Here is a 21295-nt window from a genome sequence, read left to right as displayed (position 1 = left end):
ACACAAAAGGAAGTCATCCTGTTTCAATGTGAATGGTACGATGTGCCTGCTGCTAGTAGGAGCAAAGGTAGAGGATTCAACAAGAATCAGTATGGTATTATAGATATCGATACAACTCGATTGCGATATTTAAATGAACCTTACATTTTGGGGACACAGGCTCAGCAAGTGTTTTATGTGAAAGGTTCAAAGAAACAAGATTGGAGCACTGTTATTAGAATGAACCCCAGAAATGTGTTCTTCATGCCCGAATTAGACAACCCGGAAGAAATTGATGTTGATTCAATCGATGTCGGAGTCGGAGATATGATCGAATCGGGCACACATGAAGATTTGACAAACTGGACTAGGACTGGCGTTGAAGGTGTCACCGGTGACGCATCTGTTATTGAAAAGGCTCTTGTTGAGTCTGTACCCGAACCAACAACTATTGACTTAACAAATGAAGATGAAGAAGATGACACGGACGACTACATCGATGATGGATACATTGCGCCTGTCAATTCTACTGTGGACGGAGCGGAAGATGTGTTTTTTGTTTAACTATCATAATTTGTAGTTCTTTGCAATTAATGGTGAATCTGACAATATAATAAACTGAATATTTGGGATATGGCGACCTACCCGTTCCCCGCCGGCTGGCAACCTACCCGTTGACCGGAAGGCGGCGTCGAATCCCAAGTTCAACGGAAGGCGGCGCTTGATCTCGGTGCGGCGGAAGAGCAGCGGCCGGCGCAGGAGCTCGGGGCGGAGCGATTTGGGGCCTTATGTGGGAAGAAGCGATCAAGACGAGGGAACGGGGAAGAATTCGTAATGGGCCGGCCCACGTACGAAATCTGTTGCGCCAGAGTTCATGGCCACAACTTTTAGTACCACCTCGCTCACGAAGAAGCTCCTTGCCATACTTAAAAAGGGAGGCACACAAGCAGCATTGAAATCCTCCGACCTACCATCTGATACGCCACCTGATTCGCTACCTGACTGCTTGCTCTGGGTGGGCTCGGTTGGGCTCCCTCTGTGGTTGAGCCTTCTATTGGGCTTCCTATGAGGTTGAGCCTCATCGGGCCCCCTTCGGCAGTGGTCCTTTTTTTTTACCTTTCATTCTTTTTACTACATACATTGTGCATTTTTTTTAGATTAACGAACATTGTAGAACCTACCAAATTCCCAATAATTTTAGTTAAGACTTGTGAAACATATGATTACATGTCACTATGTATGATTTCATGCCACTATCTTCGGGGTCTCTTCTTGTGTGTAGATGCGCATTTGGTTTTAAGCCGCTTGTGTAGATGCGCCGCTTCAGCAGTAGGAGTAAGTGAGTACTACGGAGTAGAAGTGTTTTATGTGAAAATGGGCTGGGCGACGACTGATGTGACTTGATGTTGATCGCCAAATTTACACTGTTGTGACTTGATGTTGATCGCCTACTCAAGTGAGTGTTGGATCCTTTGCACCATGTTTTTAGGTTAATATGCTAACTGGTAACATTGGCAAAAACTCCAAGAACAAGATAAAACTACTAACCGGTTACCATTACCACTATCGTTAAAACATAAAAAGAACAAGTTCGACAACTTAAACAAAAGACCAGTTCATTACATTGACAACATTTACATATAAACTAGTTCTGGTGCACCTTCTGCTTTTTAACTGCCGCCGCCTCCTCCCGTTCATTCCTTGCAGCCACTCACCGGCGGCGTTCCACCTCCATCGCCACCCGTTGCTCCTCCCTCTGAGCGGCCTACTCCGCTTCTGCGGCGGAGATCTTGAGTGTGCACCTGAGGATGCAGTCCTCAGTCTCCTTTTGTGTGACGGCACGCAGGCGCTGGTCCTCCTCCTCCTGGCGCGTCGTCTCGAAGGAGTGGAGGATGGCAACGTTCTCCGGACATGGCCCCTACTGAGCCATCGCCAAATCCTCCTCTTCCGAATCAGTCTCCCGATTCAGATCGTCCTCGAGGTTGACGTTGAGGTCCGATGAGTCGGACGACGGCGGGGGAGGCGGCGGCGTCGGCGAGTGAGGTGGGGAGGAGGAGCGTTCCGAATCGTTGGACGACGGCGGGGGAGGACGCGTCGTCGGGGAGCGAGGAGCGGAGGAGGAAGGGTTGAGCATTGCCCAAGTAGTCTTCAAGCGGCGAGGCATGGTGAGGGCTTGTTGCGGGAGGGTGCAGGGTGTAGAGGGCTTGTTGCACGTGGGCGGGAGGGTCCTTATATATGCGTGCGTGCATGAGAGACAGAGCATTAACGCAACTGCGCACGTCGGGAGAGGAGATGCCTCTTGACTGGGGAAATGAAGGGACAGAGCAGCCGAAGGACTGGTTAAAGGGCGGCTGGGCGGCGCGAAACGTCACGAGGCAGGGCATCAACTGCTGTGTTAATTGGGGTATGCATGGGGAACCTGCACGCGCGACGTAATCATGGCACGGGCGCAATACCGCAGAGCCGCTGGCACATGTGGCGCAATGGCATAGTGCCAACAACTCCTTGGAGCTACTGGCACGCTACAGTAGGAAGTGAAAGGTCAAGCTGGACCCACAACGAGCTTTAATTCTGGACTCACCGTGTGTCGCCCGCTTCGCATGCCGCGCTGCCCGGCCGCTTCGCATGCCGCGCCGTTCCTCACTCATTTCTCACCGCGTGTCGCAGGCCGAGCCCGCCCGCTCTCTCTCTCTCTCAAGAAGGATGGGACGCGTGATTACTGAGTCAATCAGATCCGATCGACCGACTCTTATTTGCATGGTGCCGGATTTCAAGCTTGCTTTTGCAGTGTTGACAGACACGCAGAACCCGTGTATTACCTCACAAAATTGGGATGCACGGCTAGTTAAAAATATACGATTGCAAAGTTAGCTTCTAAACATAGCCCCACGACTCCAACTCAAGCCTGCGTGCCACCCTCGCCGCTGATGTGGTGCATGCGTGGCGAGGACACCGCGATGGTCTACACATCAAGCCCAGCCCACCACTCAGTTGTGCTGATGTCGTGAGACAAGACAGGCTGAGTGGATGTCGCCTCTTGTAATCCGTAGCACTTCAAGCTTTCGTCAGGAGACAAGACAGGGGCTGCACGCCTGCTTCGACTAGGAGGGGCTGCACGATAGCCACATACGGAGTAAGCAACATGAAAATGAAATTGTGTTTGAAACTACCTACACAATGCAAAATTTCATGGTGTAGTTTCATATGCATTAATACATGCAAGCTAAGACACAAACTGTGTTGGTAAGTGTACATACATGGTTTCATCTAGATGAAAATTTTATGGTGTAGTTTCATATGCATTAGTCTATCCCTTGTTCTCGACCTTAAGTGCTTATGCTTGTTTTTCTACTAGAAGATAATTCCATCTTGGAGAGTCAAGTATCTAAAGTTTGACCAAATTGTAAGTCATTCCAAGAATCTTGGAGAGTCAAGTATCTCTACTTTGACCAAATTATAAGTCATTCCAAGAAACTTGGAGTTTCAAAGTACCAAATTGTAAGTCATTCCAAGAATATTGGAGAGTCAAGTATCTCAACTTTATGGTGTCAACTTAGTTTCATTAGATTGTTCATCTCTATTCCACACTAATTGATATATACTTTCCAATGCAATCTTAATGCTTTCTCTCTCACTAAGGGATATGCCTTATGTTTATTGGCTTCACAGGCATTGGCTTCACCGGTGAAGCCATTTTATTTGGATGAGCCATGCCAAAGGGGAGCTTATTGTGTGCCACGTGAATATATACATGTACAGATGAAGCAATGTGCATAGTGATTTTAATATTGAACACATTGCTAAAATATTGAGTTTTGAGGCAAGTGCTCCTTGAACATTAACTTTTGAGCCTACATGTTTTTATCACATTAATGTCACCTGTATTTACTAGATGCCTAATTTTTATGGGAATCCTATATACTTGAAAACCCATAGAGGTTACCCATGATGGGTAGTTCTATGCTTAGCATGCCCAATGTGGGTTGGCTAAGTTTTACATTAATCTTGACTAATGGAACTGCGGTGGAACTGCCCTATTAAATAGTGATTACCTCTAATGGCAATCATTTGAACACATCAGGCACATTTATTTCACCATTTAACTTGACAGTACGCATCAAACCAATAAACCGATCAAAACCCACCAGTAAGTCTCACGCGATGGTGAGCGCAAATAGTACAAACATTATAGAGTTTTACATGAATTAAGATACAACACAAAGTGCGCACAATTAAGTTTTACAACCCGAGTTCAAATACAAAAATAGTTTATAGTTTAACTAAAATTGAAATTATAGTCTTGAAGGAAATTAAAAGAGCGACAACTACGATACAAGAGCTAAAGCGAAGGACTCTAAACTTCAGCCCACAGTGTGAAATCCAAGATCAACAAGTGGTCAAGCGTCGAGATCAGCAACAACTCAAACTAGATCAAGCTTCCTGAAATAAATTAAGCAACAAACCTTGAGTATACTAATACTCAGCAACGCTTACCCGACTATGGTATATACTTAGCTGACTCCTAGTATGCAAGGCTTTTTGGTTACTGGGTTTGTTTTGCCAAAGAGCGACTAAAAGTGAGTCCTTGCTTTCAATATTTTAGGCAAGTTTTAAATGACATCAACTATTCTCTAGATTTGCATAATCACAACATTTCAGTGTAGAAAAACAATTGATTAAATAAGCAACAATAATAACCATCATCATATTCCACTTTCTCATCCACATGTACAATGTGACTCAGAGGTCACGATTCTCTTATCCGAGAGGTACGGCGAATCGATTGTATTTCATCCCTTGCAAGGTATACCTAATCACACGACATATACCGTCAGACGGGCTGCTGCCCCGTCGGCACATGGCAACGGTCCCCTTCGCGAACGCTAGCATTTGAACTGCCCCATAGCTCCTCAAGTACTAGTCCCCACCAATACCTTCATAGGGTCAACCATGAGTTTCAAGAATCCACCGGTACCTCGTAGGGCCAGCCATGGATTCCAGTCTAGTCTTGATCAGAGGTATGATTGTTGATGGTTGTTAAGTACCAAATATGATCATCAATATTCTCAAGAATAAAGGAGGAATGGCATTTCTTACACGCATATTTGGTTTCGAATAATGCAGTTCCACTTCTCCTTGGAGATTATTTGAGTGCAGGTGAAATAACACAAAAGGATGGAGAAAGCACACTCCCATGGTGAAGAAACACAACTCTGACCAATGAGAGATCACCACGGGGGCAGCACACGGATCCATGGGCCCACAATCCACAGCAAACCACCTTATCAAGGCGCGTAGCACCCACAACCATCATTAGCACCCACATGGCAGTCTACTAGACGAATGCGGTTGCTAGTGGGGCCAAGGGTGGGTCGGCCCAACTAGGGGTTCGGCCAAACCGCCTCTGGCTCCTCTTGTCCCCAACTGACACGTGGCAGCGGTTGACAGCTTTCCTACATCGGTTAATGGATATTCCCACGAATATTCCTCCTATAAACCACCTCTATGAGCCTATAAATAGAAGGGTAGGAGCTCCATTCTTACACACACCACAAGTTGAATCACTCCCTCCCTCTTAGTTTCCAATTTAGTGAAGTTAGGCTAGAGTAGCTCTACTTTAGGGTTCCTAGTCTTCTTGGAGTGTAGGGTATGGCTCTTGTATCTTATATTCCTAGGTTGACTTTATTCTATTCAAAGTATTCATCTTCTTTATATAGTGTTGTGCTTGGTTCTTATATGCATGAGTTAGTTATATACCCTTGCTATGTTGATGTGCTAGGTTTATATGCTCGTATGCTAGTTGTATACCCTTGCTATCGTAGTATAGGCTTATATATTCTCATGTATGCCTCGAGACCATGCTTCAGTACATACTTTGTGTGCGTATATACCTTGTATAGCTTAGTTGATCTATGCTACAGCATCGGTTTAGTGGCCATATTTATGGTGGCTTCAGCCATTGATACAATGGTCCGGTATGGTGGAGTGTTGTTAACAATGCAAGCATGGTACTTGGATTGCTTAGTTTCATTGGATATGAGTTTACCCCACGGTCTGCTAGGGGTAGGTGGCAGGTGGTGATAGCCCTGTCCGTCCTTTGTAATCCCCTACGTTCGGGTACGCTGTAGGAGTTAATAAATTAGTACTAACTTTGCCGGGTGAAACCGGTACGGGTACTGTCTCCCCGTGTGTGCCTGGGTGCATAGGCCAGAGTCCTATACAATGTGTATGTATGTTATGCTTGTATGATCTGTGCAGTATATAGGAAGTACATATGAACCTAGAGCTAACTCTTAGTCCTTCTCCTTAGCTTAGTTATCTTGAGATGATTCTTGTGTGTGTCACACTACTTTATCTATCATTATCTTACCCCTGCCTTGAGTATTGACTCTATCCATCTATTCATATACTCCTGTGCATAGTAAACTCTTTTGACCTACCCGTCTTCCTTTAGGAAATACGGTACCCTTGGGAATACTCTTGGGCAAAATTCTACAACGGTATATCCGTGCGCTTGTGGATTTATTCGTGATCGTTAAATATACCAACAATGATATCAAGATCAATCTACTTTCATGCACGAAGGTACTAGGTTTACCGGTTTCGACTACCTCCTACTCCCGGCATGTGATTAGTATTGTTCAAACTCGATCAGCAGGGCTAGCAACGGTACGGTTCTCAAGTGACAGGAGCAAGGCTAACCAGCAGGGCCAGCAATGGTACGATCCTCAAGTGACACGAGAAGGCTAACCACCAATACAGATAACCATAAACATTCAACAGTTCCAAGCCTCGCCCGATCCCTCTCTAAGGTAACCAATTTCCATATTCCAATAGTAAAGATAAAGGCCCTATTCTCGCAAGCAATAGGAAATCACTCGACTTCTACCGACCCTACTTAGCATGGCAATACTAATGACCTACACATACTAGTATAATCAGGGGACCTAAGGATCATGCATCTATGGTTTCATACAACTCCTACAAAACGTAAATGCACAATACTTAAGTAAAACATTGCATAGTTTTGCAAGTAAGGATTATGCTCCAGGACTTGCCTTCTCAACAAGAGAGTTAGTGACTAACTAGGTCTTGGGCCCTTCCGACCTTAGGCCAGGTCTTTGGTCTGCTCCTGCTGCTGCGGCTCCTCAACAATTAACTCGTGCACCACGTCCCCTGCTATGATCTCACGGTTCAGTTTGTGCGGTCAGTCGAGGACGAGAGAGTCCGGAGGGTGGGTGTTGACCGTGAAGTAGGTGGCCAGCTTGGGGTGGCAATGGCGGGCGCAGGAGCTTCAATTCCTAGCCGCAATATTGACGGTGGGTGGTGCTGAGGGGTCTAGGGTGTAGCTGAGAGGGTTGCGGAAGTGTGGGCGTGAGGAATCAATGGGTGGTGGCGAATCGGGCTGGCGCTTGGAGCTTAGAGCGGTGGTGACAATGGCGGCCAGGAACAGGTGATTTCCGGCTGGCAGAGGCATGACCGGTGGTGTGGGGAGGCCGAGGAGTTGGCTAGTAAGGTGGAGAGGGCACAGGCTCGGGCTATCAGGAGAAGGTGGCGCATGGCCGAGGGATTTTAGCTGGCAGTGAGGCACACGACACGGTTCTTGGCTCTTGCGGTGGAAGGAAAAGAATGGAGAGGGAGAGAGCAGGGAGGAGCGTGAGGCTTTGAAGGCGAGGCATACGGGATTCGAGCAAAATCCCGAGCTTCCTGCTCGCTGGTTGGGGATGGCGCTGCCGTGGCCGAAGGCCAGCGGTTGCATGGCGTATGAGCTCTGGCACGGTCAGCCACTTGACCGGCCAGCCCAAGTTCGTCCCCAGATTTTGGTTAAGTGCAAAACATGTTTGCACAACTACCTTTGATTGTTTAGAACTCTAATTTTCAGCGCATAACTCATACCCAAGTTCTATACAAATATTGTAGTTTAGATCATTCCCTAAACCTTTAGTAAGGGTGAAAATTCAAGAGTACACTGGTTTAGAAACTACTCAAGCTTGAACTTTGAACAAACCTAGTTTTTCTCTAAAATTTCAGAGGTTCAAACATGATTTCTAGCCAATTTTGAATAGAGATTTGAAAGCCAAATTATTGTCAAAACATACCAAACTTGTTCCGCATGTTAGTTTCTAGTATAGAATAACAAGTTCTAAAAAGAAAATTTTGAAAGTTCTTATGTAAAATTTGAAGAAATTCAATTAGCCTCGTGGCATGTTTGGGTTGAAATTAGGAATTTGAATTTTTTCAGGTGATGGCTGAAATAGTAGTTTGACTAGTTTTTGACCAAAATTTTGAACATTTAAACAAAAATTTCATACAACCGCAACACACTTAGATGAAAATAAATAAATCATACTGCAGCTTTCATGTTGGTCAAAAGTTAGATGTTTGGAAAACTAATTTTTAAAGGTCGGTCAAACCTAGCAAAATTGAATTAAGCAACACTTAGATTTCTCACTCCCTCTCCTAGAAATTGAAATGTTTGACTTGTGTCAACATGTAAACATGTTTATGATTTATATCTTGGTTTGTTTGACATTGTTAACTGTTTTTTAGCAGAAATATAATATTTTTCATGTTTCACCATTTTAATTAATATTAAATTTCTAATTAGCTTAATTCCTCCTTTAATTGCTGTTTAAAAGGTAAAACACATCATTTGTGCAACAATGCTCTCAGGAATTTAAGCATACCATAATGCACAAACAAGTATATTTATGACCATGATTATGCAGATGATTAGTCCTTAGTTACTATGCTAACACTAGAGGTGTTAGGAACTATGCAACATATGGGCTTGGTAATCTTTTAGCAACCTGGAACCCTAGGTGGCTCGAGCAAGGATGAGAAGGTGGATAAACTATTTTTCTTGGAATGTGTTAGTCTTGCTCGAGCCAATTTTAAGGTTTGCTCTATGGAGCGATCACCCAGGACTTACTGGGCAATCATGAAAATTGGATGGGGGACGATCTTGGCTAAGCAAGTTGGGTAATATAGTGGCCAACGTTGAGCGGGTATGGGGGCATACAGCACCTCAAATAGAAATGCGCGGCTCAGTGTACCGCTGGTACGCCAATATAGGGCCTGAGGGTCAATGCACACTGGAGAACCAACAGAAGGTCTCGTAGTGTTTCCCGCCAACTCACCTCGGAAGTGTTTAAGGGTCTGTACAACCCGGCAATAAGGGAAATCATGACTCATGAGAAAAGTGTACAACCTCTATAAAGTGTAAAACTGTTATAACAGCCGTGCTCATGGTTAAGAGCGGTATGGACCCTCACATGGTTACCTAGTTTGAGTGGATCACAAAGTGGTTATGTGGTTTGGGAAGTTGGTTAAACTTAAGGTGGTTGTGGTTTGGGAAGCCTTAACTTTAATATCTCTCTAGGTGCTTAATTAAAACTTGACCAAATAAAATATGAGATTTGTAGTCCACTAAATAAAGTCACTCCTTGTTCAAGCCTTCATGCCATCCCTTTCCCTCCCACTTGCTAAGTGGCATAATAAGTCCACTTACGCTTGCTATAGACTTTGATAGGGTATGAACAAGAAGAAGAAACTGGATCATGAAGACCTGGAGATCTAGCCACGCGTACCCCCAGTCGACATTCCTATGGAAGATGAAGCCCTCTGCTGCGATTAGTCTACAATTGTGTAATCTTTTATTTTAGACCCTATGGTCATTTTGTATTTATTATACGCTTTCTAATGATATTATTATGATATTCACTGATGATGCCATTTTATGCATGGAAATTTGATCCTGGGCATGCATAAAGGGTGCGTTCGATTTTATCCTTAAAACTGGGCGTGACACTATCACACACATGATTCTACATAAGCACGAAAGCAACAAGATCAAGGACGGACAAGAAGAGCACAATGTCAGCTTCCATTGCAATCGGTGGGCACATTGGTTCGATTGATTACAACATACGTTCCATAATAATGTTTCTCTCACAATCTCACTATGCTCCTGATTGTTCTTTCACTACAATGTTTGAGCTACACTTCATTTTTTCTATGAACAACACAAACTTCCATTTACCCATATGAATACATGTACACTAACCTTACCGTCATGAGTACATCCAAAAGGTTGAGCTGTCTAGTCTTGAGATTCATAAAGTCAGCACACAGACCTCGGCTCGACCTCAAATGACTTAAGCTAGACCTCAATTTCAGCTTGCTTTTTAATGAGCCAGCTCGAGAACCGGTCCCATGATATTCAATTGGCTCATTAGACTCGATAAATATAAAAATACCGTACTTATTTTTATTAATACAGTGGTATTATTATTATCTGATTCAAATAAACTTGCTATTCAACTAATAAATCAAATCTTGTATTAGTATAGTCCATTTTGAGCCTCCAAATGGTCCTACTATGCTAGTTTATTGACTTATAATATTTATTTTCATAATATCATCATTAACTATACTTTTAGATGATGTTCATAATCTTAAATTATCATATTTTTGTTAATATTACCTTTGGTCTTAACATAAATGTTGAATAATGCTTGACCGGCTCGAGCTTTTCAAATGAATTGAGTCAAACTTGATTTTTAGCTTATTACCCTTAACCAGCCGAGCTAGCTCATTATCAAATGGGTCATAGCGAGCCGAGCTGGCTCATTAGCTACCCCTATTTATGGTGGTGCTAGGTTACGTTGCTATTTTTCGTACATTGATCTAGATATACTTACTAATGGATATTTTCGGAGGACTTTGTGAATGACAAATAGTTATTGGTTTTCTTTAGAGTTTTCTCGAAAAAGATAGCTTTTGAGTCCAATTTAGATATTTCGAGAATTATTGGCGTGGTTTCTGAATTTCCCCCTCCCCCCTCGCCGTGGCACACTAAAATCATCGGTGTAGCTTACATGTGGATCTAAGGCCACTTAATAATGTAAATTCAAAACGTTGGTGCGATGTGATAATTGTTGAGCTAAAGTATGGTGCCAGGTGCAACAGAGGGCTAAATCGTGGCGCAACGTGTTTCAGTATACGCGGTGTTTTATGCCATTCTTCACTTTTTTTTTGAAACGTGGTAAACCGAGGCATGCGCGCCGCCATGAATATGGCCGGCCGGTGTGGTTCACGATCTCACGTGTGATCCGAATGTAAATGTGGCCGGGGCACCCTTACTCTAAGTAGACGACCAAATAACTGAACAGCAGATCACGGAGGATCACCATTGGCACCATGGATCACCATGCATGGCCTGGATCGCGATTGTGACACCACCTGATGGACTGGATGTGGCGATCGATCCGAGAGAATCGGCCAAGGCCCGGGCAACTGGCGCCTATCGGTCGCTCGCCAGTAACCGCGCATCTGCATGCCGCGGTGGACGCCGCGCGCAGCTATAAAACCTTACCCTGGACTGTTGGATCCCTCCTGCATCACCAATCCGTCGTTGAGCGAGTCTTCTCGTTTTTGGGAGGTGAGAGTGTGGCGGCGGGCGAGCGAGTGGGAGATCTCGAGAGAGGGAGAGGAGAAAGGATGTTCGTGGAGGGCTTCCGGGTGGAGAGCCCGCGGGTGCGGTACGGCGCCGGCGAGATCGAGTCGGAGTACCGCTACGACACCACCGAGGTCGTCCCGCCGGGGGATGGCGGCGCTGGATGGGTTGTGCGGCCCAAGTCCGTGACCTACAACTTCAAGACCAGCACCAGCGTCCCAAAGCTCGGGTACGTATACCAAAGTAACAAACCAGCCGATTACTTTCTTGTTTCTTGGGATGAGGATTGAGGATCAGAAATCAGATGAGAAGATCATGATCAGAAAAAAATGCATCTAGTCATCATTTCCTTGTTTTTCCTCTCGGTTCGTTGATGATTCATTTCGTACGTCATTTCGAATGCAGAGTGATGCTCGTTGGATGGGGCGGCAACAATGGGACGACGCTCACGGCCGGAGTCATCGCCAACAGGGAGTAAGTTTCAGCAGCTCCATCGCCATCGTCATCTCTCGTCAGATCTGTGCAGTTGGGAGAGATGCATCCTTGATCCTTCCATCCATGACCTCGTGAAACATTTGCATTTCAACCGTCGATCCCTCGATAGCCTTCTCCGTGTTGTTTTATAACTGCGATGGTGTTTCTTTCAGGGGAATTTCGTGGGAGACCAAAGAGAAGGTTCACAAGGCCAACTACTTCGGCTCCCTGACGCAGGCTTCCACCATCAGAGTCGGCAGCCACAACGGGGAGGAGGTCTACGCGCCTTTCAAGAGCCTCGTGCCCATGGTGATGACCCTCTTCCTCAACTTCCTCCTACCTCACAATTAATAGCAACCAGTTTCAAGATCATGCATTTAGAACAAATTTGTAATCAATGTATTCTTATTCGAAGCAAATTAAATCAGAATCTTTACTAATCATGTGTATAAGATATAAGATATATCCATTTCTTTCTGGATTATGTGTAAGTAAGCAGCGCTGAAGATTTCTTTGTTGAACCCTGCAGGTTGACCCCAACTCTATCGTTTTCGGTGGTTGGGACATCAGCAACTTGAGCATGGCCGACGCCATGGCCAGGGCCAAGGTGCTGGACATCAACCTTCAGAAGCAGCTCAGGCCCTACATGCAGTCCATGGTGCCCCTCCCCGGAATATTCAACCCTGACTTTGTCGCTGCAAACCAAGGTGCCCGTGCTAACAATCTCATCCAGGGCACCAAGAAAGAGCAGGTGGAGCAGATCAAGAAGGACATCAGGTACATAGAGACAAACTTACAACACAGAATCAATTTCTCCCTCCTGATCAAAATTGTTATCATGAAGTTAATCGTGTGGCTCATGAACCAGGGAGTTCAAGGAAAAAAACAAGGTTGACAAGGTTGTCGTGCTGTGGACGGCAAACACCGAGAGGTATAGCAATGTAGTCACAGGCCTTAACGACACCATGGACAACCTCATGGCTTCCTTGGAGAAGAATGAGGCAGAGATCTCACCATCGACGCTGTATGCAATAGCCTGCGTCTCTGAGGGTGTACCCTTCGTCAATGGAAGCCCTCAGAACACTTTCGTACCCGGTGTGTAGCCCTGCTCTGCAGAAGTGTACATGTGTACTCAGTGCTCCAATTATTGGTCCGTGCTCACACTACTCTTCCCGTTTTGCACAGGGCTAATTGAGCTTGCCATCAAGAAGAACTCATTGATCGGTGGTGATGACTTCAAGAGCGGGCAGACCAAGATGAAGTCTGTATTGGTCGATTTCCTCGTCGGTGCTGGCATTAAGGTACCATCGCATTCTGCAACTTTGTTCCATGCATTGGATGTTGTAGAAGAACGGATAAGGAATTTTTTTTGTTTGTGTGACTGTAGCCCACCTCAATTGCCAGCTACAACCACCTAGGAAACAATGATGGCATGAACCTCTCTGCTCCACAAGTCTTCCGGTCCAAGGAGATCTCCAAGAGCAGCGTGGTCGACGACATGGTCGCCAGCAATCCCATCCTATACAGTCCCGGGGAACACCCTGATCACGTCATAGTGATCAAGGTCAGTCAGACAAGTTGTTTATGACTTTGTTCAGAGTTATCCAGAGATGCTAGTTTACATTTGGTTGTTACTCATTTTTTCTCTCTTTTGCAGTACATCCCCTATGTGGGAGACAGCAAGAGGGCTATGGACGAATACACCTCTGAGATCTTCATGGGCGGAAAGAACACCATCGTGCTGCACAACACCTGTGAGGATTCGCTCCTCGCAGCACCCATCATCCTTGACCTGGTGCTCCTGGCTGAGCTCAGCACACGGATTCAGCTCAAAGCCGAAGGGCAGGTAACAGATGATGAACTGAATTAGTCTCGTGCCTCGTGCATGGCATCTCTGTTGCACTACCTGATTGTGAAGAAACACCGTTAATTATTTTGTCCCCTCTTTGTGCAGGACAAGTTCCATTCCTTCCATCCTGTGGCTACCATTTTGAGCTATCTCAGCAAGGCTCCTCTTGTAAGATTTTTCATTTTGTTTGTCATTGTTACAATCTTCTGCCATCATGTTGTAGTGGTCTATCATATCAGTATCACAAATTTAGGATTGAAATAACATGATTATTTTTGTTATCTATTAAAATGTATTTTCAAATGGTTTATTATGGGATTGAAAAATCTTCTAAGGCATAGTAAATTGTGAGAATGTAGGGGATGGTAGTTCGCAACTTCACTATTACCATTAGTACTGACCAGCTTATACCAAGCAGTTAGATTGCACAGAAGGATTTGTATTGTCCAATGTGAGTTCATAAATTTGATTAAAAAGGTTGGTTTCTTAAATAGGTACCCCCAGGCACACCAGTGGTGAATGCACTGGCCAAGCAGAGAGCCATGCTGGAGAACATCCTGCGGGCCTGCGTAGGCCTCGCCCCCGAGAACAACATGATCCTTGAGCACAAATAAAGAGTTCCACATTCACGGATGACGACAAGAAGAGATAGAAGGGAAGGCATGGATCAAGCGAAGGTGTGGGAATAAGTCGCCTCCTCCAAACCTGAAGAAGAAATAACAGGAGGCCATAGGAAGGAAAAGGGCCATGGAGGAAGATCAAACATGGATGATATCAGATGGATCCTCTTTGAAGGCTTTCTTTTCCTTTTTCAGATTTGGCTCATTTTCGGTACTCATGAGACTAGATTGTGTATTGGATCTCTGCTGTGCGCGGCATGAAGCCTTTATTTACTTGGTGTGTGATAAGAGCTGTTAGAAATGTCCAGTCTAATTTTCAGAAAATCAAAACTCTTAGTTGCTTTATATGCTGATTGCTGGATGATGAACTCATTTTGCTGGTTTGTATGCAGGAATTTTGCTTTTCTTTCAGTATGCAGTAGGTCTCTTAAAACTTTCTTGATTGACACAAATAAGGGTTGGTACAGTGGTAGATCTGTGAAAAAATTTATATCCCAGAGAAAACTGCAGTTCTGTATTTATCTCTGCATGTTACCCAACATCAGCACAAGGCTCAGGAGTTCGCTTGTAGTTTCAAGATTCATGCTGCCATACTGATATTAGTAGTTTGTAAAGAATTCCTTGTAATAAGCTTGCAGCATCAGTCTGTCCATCGGCAAAACTCTCATATGATTGCCAGTGCTACGAAAGTATATAAGTTTTACTTGACTTCGCAAGTTTCAACCACTGTTCACGAATGTCCAGTTCCTATCCACAGATGACATTGGATTACAGCTCAACGAGGAGCACCAGGCTACATCTAAATGGTGCTATTCCGATAGCATAACAATGTAAGGGCAACAGGGGGAGCTTTGCTCTGTTGACCGTTGGCTATTGCTGATCAAGCATGATGTATGTTGCTCATGTTTACATCTTGATCTTGTTCACCTTTTGGGAAACCACCACGCACAGCTTAACTTCTACTCCCTCCGTTCCAAATTGTAAGTGCATAACAAAAATGCACATAGAAATGCCAAAACGACCTACAATTTGGGACAGAGGAGTAGTTTGCTGAAGGGTGGCTCGCTTGCAGTACAGCTTCAACATAACTGAGAGCTTTGGTTCTCTGCATCAGTCAGTCTTGTATAACTTGAATTTCAGAAGTCCGGACAATTGATACAACCACAGCTATGTCATCCAGCTTGCCCCCACTGAAGCCAAGGTACCCGACTGAGAGAGCAGCATCTGAAAATGGGCTTCTCCCTGCTCCCGACCTACCCACTTCCTGGGCCTTCGCAGCCAAGTGCTCCGCGATCTCCTGCAAATGTAACAAAAATATGTACTTAGTCTTTTTGTTTCCCATAGAGCACTTTTTTTATTTAGAATGATATTGATTCTGACCGCTGGTTTTAGATCCGCCTGTAACGATTTAGAGATTATTGCAGCTACTTCATGCTCATAGACATTATCGAAAAGGCCATCTGTTGCTGTCACAATCGCATCTCCTTCCTCTAGATCAATAGTATAATTCTGAAATTAGAGTGAAAATTAGCCCAAATGTTAATGTTAGCATGTTATGGAATACAGCTTTTCATGTTAAATTGTTTGCACCTGTACGAGTTTCAAGGGGTCATCTCCCTTCTCAATTTGTAGTGGGAAATTGAAACCATAAACCATAGGTTTTGATTTCTCATAAACTTCTCCATTTCTTATTACCAAAAACCCAGAGTCTCCTATATTTGATGCTTGAAGGACCTGTAACATTGACAGGTGCAATAAACAATAAGAAAATGGCCAATGAAGAAACAGAAAAGTGTTGATCAAAAGAGCAGACCTGGCCATCAAAGTGAGCAACTAATACAGTGGAAGAACCAGGAGAATGTGCTTCATCTGCTGCCTTGGAAAGGATTTGCTCCGGTCCAAGATCTAAGGCCCCTTGATTCTCAGTTATGAATTTTTTACAACCATCCATTAGTTCTCTTGCATAAAGCCCTGCATTGATTCCTGAGCCCAGAATTTACATCAGCACTGGCTGTGGTTTTCCCATGAACTATTATAATACACTTAAAATTCAGCTAGCGGTGGCACAACATGTGAGCTCAATATGATGACAGAGCCAAGGCCTTCACAACGTGTAGCTTTACTACTGATGCTTGAAACATCATGTCATTGGAGATGCCAGTTTCACTTCTAACACGAATGTGCGGCATCAGTCTCTTCCTATAGCTGGGACCCAAAATAGAACTAAAAATCTTAAACTCATCTCCTCTCTATTTCCTTCCAAATGCCTGTAACACATTTTCAATAAGCAAGCACCAGCGCATGTTCTAGCCCCAAAGCCAAGAAAATTTTATCAGGCATCGGTTGCCGCAGTATTTGAGCACCAGTAGAAATGATGCCTAAAACCAAAAAAGTTGCTTTAAAGCATTGGTTCAACAGTACACTGTGGAGGGCCTAAGAATACAGTTATCTGGCAACCAAATTCTTCTGAGTTTTGCCAACACAACAACTGATATGAACACTATCGCTGAAATTATCTGCCGTGTATCTCATGTGGAGACTGTGGTGGGCTCCTTGCCTAGACATTTCAAATAATATTTTCTCCTAAATAAAACAGCTTTAACACTTCCAATTTCTTATTTAATCAATAGAAGTACGCTTACAATCTTTTAATACAATTTGATAGTTTTGTGGCTGGGAGTAGGTGAAATGTGTGCAGTTGTAGAGATAGAGAAATCACCCAGCTCCTGTCGTTTTCAACTTTTTGTATGTCAACTTGTTAGTCTACATGCTTATCTACATCTCGTTGGGGCCATGCTGTACCTCAACCAGTCAAATCTTCCGAATTATTTATGAGGGAGTAGTATATTGCTGTACATTTAATCTCTTTAATGGGTACATTCGTCATGCCATTTGGATCAAGACATGAAAACTGAAAATCAAAGGTAATTATATCATCATCCTTCAGTTCAATGGTCAGGCCTTGTCATTTCTGGTCCTGTCATTGTCATGTATTTTATGGCAATAGATTTAGTTTACTTCCCATTCAACTAGCTGAAAGAAATTACAGAATTAAATGCAACGAAGCTTAATATGGTTCTCACTAGGCTTTTGTATGTGCTTTACATAAAAAATAAAGAATTTTTAATTCATAGAATCTTGACCTCATAAAATTTCCTAGCAGGCTGGAAGAAAAAATCAGCCATGGGAATATGCCATCTGATGGTTTTGTCTTAAAGAAGTGTACCGAACCCTGGCTAGCTAGGAAACTCGCAGAAACAAGTTCTCACTTCTCAGGGAGGTCACATTCTGTGAGCACATGGGAAGAAGCTTGTGTTGGTGGTCTCCTTGATGTGAAAAAAAGGTTCCAAAATATGCCCAAGCCCAATATAGAACATGTGGGGTGCACAACAATCCTGCTGTAATGCTCATTCCTACAATCCAAGTTTCTTCATACTAAGTAAAATTGCTTTCTATCCTTCATAACAATTATTAATTCACTGATTTTCTCTGAGGTCGGTACTATTTTATTCCTCCATCCAGTATCCACAGAACATTGAATATCAAGCATTCATTAAAATTTCAGTCAGTGTTCTACTATTTGTTCTCCAACTAACAACGTCCCCTCATAAATTTAGCTCCACACCTCTATTCGTTCTCTAAAGAACAAGCACTGAGTGAGTTTGCCTGGCAATGAACTGCTTTTTAAACATGTGTATGTAGCTACATACTACGGATAGAAATGTAGTGACAAAACTTGGCATCAGAAGGCTGGGCATAGTTCATAAGGCTGAAATAGAAAAATCAGAGAACCAAAAAATCTTGTGCTTTTACCTTCAAATGACCACTGGCCAACTCCATCCGCTACACCAAACCAGCCATTGCCTGCAATAAAATATGCATCTTCTCCGCCTGTAGCTACCTGGAAATAGTTAGACAAGTATCATAACTGAAGCATCAGGGGAAGTATGGATTCATTTTAAGATGAATATTTGCAGCCTAGGTGAGTATGTCATAGAAAAGATGAAGTTCATGGAACTTTGGAGCAGTAGTTAGTTATTTAACTAACCAAGATAGTTATCAAGATCTTGAAAGTAATATTGCTTTCAATCCTTCGGTGAGATGCGACAAATGCATATTTAGCAAAAGAGAATACAAAGAAGTTATTACCTTAGAAGGATGAGGCAGGATTGCAGCACCTGACAACAACACAAGTTCTGATTGGGCTATTTCAACCATCCTAGAAGTAAATTAAAACATTAAAAAATGATATTGTAGTTCTGAATTACAAGCGCACAGGCTTTTACCACAAGCATAAAGTCAGGAAAAGCTGTAAGACAGGCTTGCATGACAGATATAACTCAATGAAGAGGAAACTTATGCCATATATAGCTTTAACACCAACAGAACCCATTGCAGCATAAGCTATTACTGACCACTTTATGGTCTGAAACACTTGAAATCAAAGTAAGAAACAAAGTAATACCTATCAGAATCCTTCACCTCTGAAGTGTCTTTTTTCCAATCCACCTCCTTGCTATTTCGTTCCTGTAGGATGAAAACGAGCATGTTAACCCAGACAAACATATATCCAAAATTCCAATCCAATAACACCAACAGATATCCTACAATACCATAACTGCACAAGATTTCTGCCCACTAGGCACATAATGTTCACGACAGTTTTCTCATTTTGCACCGAAAGTTCAGACCATAGTGCTTAAAGGATACGTATGCAGCACCTGATATAAAGACTATGTCGTTTAGTTAAGGTGCGGTCCCTTGCAAGCTACAAGATATGGTTACAATGCAATGAATCAAACAAAAATATCACGACAGCAACACATGATATAAAACATGGCCGAGAATGTGAACAGAAGGGGAAAGGGACAGTTTAACAGCTAATTCCGCCAAAAATCAAATAAAGATACAGCTGCCAGTGAACTTTAGAAATATGAAAAGAAAAACGGGGAGTATGTGACAAAAGGTGGATGCAATTGTTCACGATTTTGGCAAGCATACAGTTAGTACTCAACATATCCTACACGTTATGCTACTACTAAGTTTGCACTTCATCACAAACATGAACCAAAGGAGCAATCCTCACCAAATTGAACTCTACACTTCACTGAATGAACTGCCAATACTAGAAGAAACTAACCATCATCTAGTCAGCACATAATCATTTTTCTGCAATTGCTTAAAACTCTTCCAGAAATTTAACACCTTCGTTTAATTTGGTGAATGGTGAATTGGATGCATTCTTGATAAGCAAACAAGATTGCTCATCTCATCTGAATTGGAAAGATTCGCGTAAGCACACAGTTGCGTACCACTATTGGTAGGGGGACCCCGAACTCCGCTCCCTGCTCGTCGCCGCTGGAGCCGCTGGACTCCGTCTCAACGTCGGTGTCAAAATCCTGCACGGTGGAGCCTTCTGACGCGGCCTCGGATTCCTCCAAACCGGCCGTCCCCGCCGCCTCCTCGCGCTGCTCCAAACCCGTCCCTGTCGTCTTCACGACAGCACCACTCGTCGGAACGCCTGCCCCAACTGCGACGCCGTCGCCCTCGGTCTCATACTCAGATTCGGCCGCGGTAATCACCTCCGCGGAGGCCAGTCTGGCCTCTGCCTCCTCAACGCCAGCATTGGAACCCGCCACCTGTTCCGGCGCCTCCTCACCCGCGGCGGAGGCGGCACCGGTTTGCGCGCCTGCGTCAGGAGGCGGAGGTGCCGGTGAAACCTCCGCTGCAGCGTTCGGGCGCGGATGCTCGACCGCAGCCGGGGCGCCCAATCCCGCGCCGGTGACCGCCTGCTCAGAGTCAGGCTCCGGTTCGGTCTCGCCGCCGCTGCTCACAGCGTCCGAGTCAGGGAAGACTCTGGAGTCGGGGCTGGTCTCTGCGGCCTCTCCCGGACCACGGCTCGCCGGCTCCGCCTCCGCCTCCGGCTCCAGCACGTCGGGCTTTGGTTGGCCGAAGCGGAAGACGATGCTCCCGTCCGCCAGCTCTGCGCGCGAAGATAGCACAACACAGCCGAATTAGCGACCGAGACGAAGGGGAAGGGAGGGAAGGGTCTAGCACTTACCGGTGGTGGAGTGGAGTTCGGGAACCGCTCGGCGCGGGGACGGGGCCGCCGCGGCGGCGGAGGTGGCGTGCGCGCGGCGGCGCGCGGGGAGTGGCAGTGGCGGCGGCGGTGGGGGCTTCGGTGACAGCTTGCCGGGGCGCAGGTCCAGGAGCCCCGCCGCCAGCGGCAGCTCCGCCATGGCTCACCTCGAGTCCTCGCTTTCCTCTCGCTAGAGAGAGAGAGAGAGATTTGAATTGAACTGTGAGCGAGGTGGAGAGGAGGGGACGGGGGAGAGGAGGTTGTGACTCCGGAGCTTCCTTCCGCTGTGGAATGGAAAGGAATGGATTATAGCTTCACGAGGCAGCAGTAGCCTCTGCCCCCCACGAGTTCTTGGCTGGACGGTGCGGGTCGCTGGTGGGTGGGCCCAATGCTCCGTGCGGAGCTCAGGCGGGCCCCACGGTTTTGATTGCGGTAGTTAACGGTGCAATGAAGGGTCATTATATTACTCCTCAGTCCACAACAAGAAGGTCCTTGTTTTTCACATCTCCCTCGCCCGTGTCAATGTTTTGCTTTTAGGGCGTGCTTAATCCTCGACTAAAGTTTAGCACTTGTCATATCGAATGAATGTTTGATCCTAATTAAATATTAGTTAATTATAAAACTAATTGCAGAAGCTCGGGACTAATTCCCGAGACGAATCTATTAAGCATAATTAATCTATCATTAGCAAATAGTTACTATAGTACCACATTGTCAAATCATGAATTAATTAGGTTTAATAGATTCGTCTCGCGAATTAACCTCCATCTGTGCAATTAGTTTTGTAATTAGCTGATATTTAATACTCCTAATTAGTATCAAACATCCGATGTGAT

At 44.7% G+C, this 21295-nt stretch overlaps 2 protein-coding genes across 2 annotated transcripts; one reads left to right on the top strand and one right to left on the bottom strand.

The window, feature by feature from the left end:
- Window positions 1-11399: 11399 nt before the first annotated feature.
- On the top strand, window positions 11400-14854 carry LOC101769734 (inositol-3-phosphate synthase 1). Its single transcript, XM_004983170.2, has 10 exons — window positions 11400-11666; window positions 11843-11911; window positions 12085-12220; window positions 12441-12688; window positions 12780-13006; window positions 13097-13212; window positions 13299-13475; window positions 13569-13757; window positions 13866-13928; window positions 14255-14854. The coding sequence occupies exons 1-10, from the start codon at window positions 11482-11484 to the stop codon at window positions 14372-14374; spliced, it is 1530 nt and encodes a 509-aa protein (XP_004983227.1). The 5' UTR covers window positions 11400-11481; the 3' UTR covers window positions 14375-14854.
- Window positions 14855-15026: 172 nt separating this feature from the next.
- Window positions 15027-20771, bottom strand: LOC101769331 (probable protein phosphatase 2C 71). The gene is made up of 9 exons (XM_004983169.4): window positions 20442-20771; window positions 19693-20363; window positions 18846-18907; window positions 18530-18599; window positions 18194-18281; window positions 16194-16363; window positions 15971-16114; window positions 15761-15889; window positions 15027-15677 (listed from the first exon to the last, which is right to left on the bottom strand). The coding sequence occupies exons 1-9, from the start codon at window positions 20617-20619 to the stop codon at window positions 15495-15497; spliced, it is 1695 nt and encodes a 564-aa protein (XP_004983226.1). The 5' UTR covers window positions 20620-20771; the 3' UTR covers window positions 15027-15494.
- Between the last annotated feature and the right edge of the window lie 524 nt (window positions 20772-21295).

The sequence above is a fragment of the Setaria italica genome, chromosome IX (assembly GCF_000263155.2).
Source record: "Setaria italica strain Yugu1 chromosome IX, Setaria_italica_v2.0, whole genome shotgun sequence".
In the NCBI taxonomy this organism is placed as follows: Eukaryota; Viridiplantae; Streptophyta; class Magnoliopsida; order Poales; family Poaceae; genus Setaria; species Setaria italica.
The sequence above is the reverse complement of the archived record's forward strand: the minus strand, read 5'-3'. Positions and strand labels throughout refer to the sequence as shown.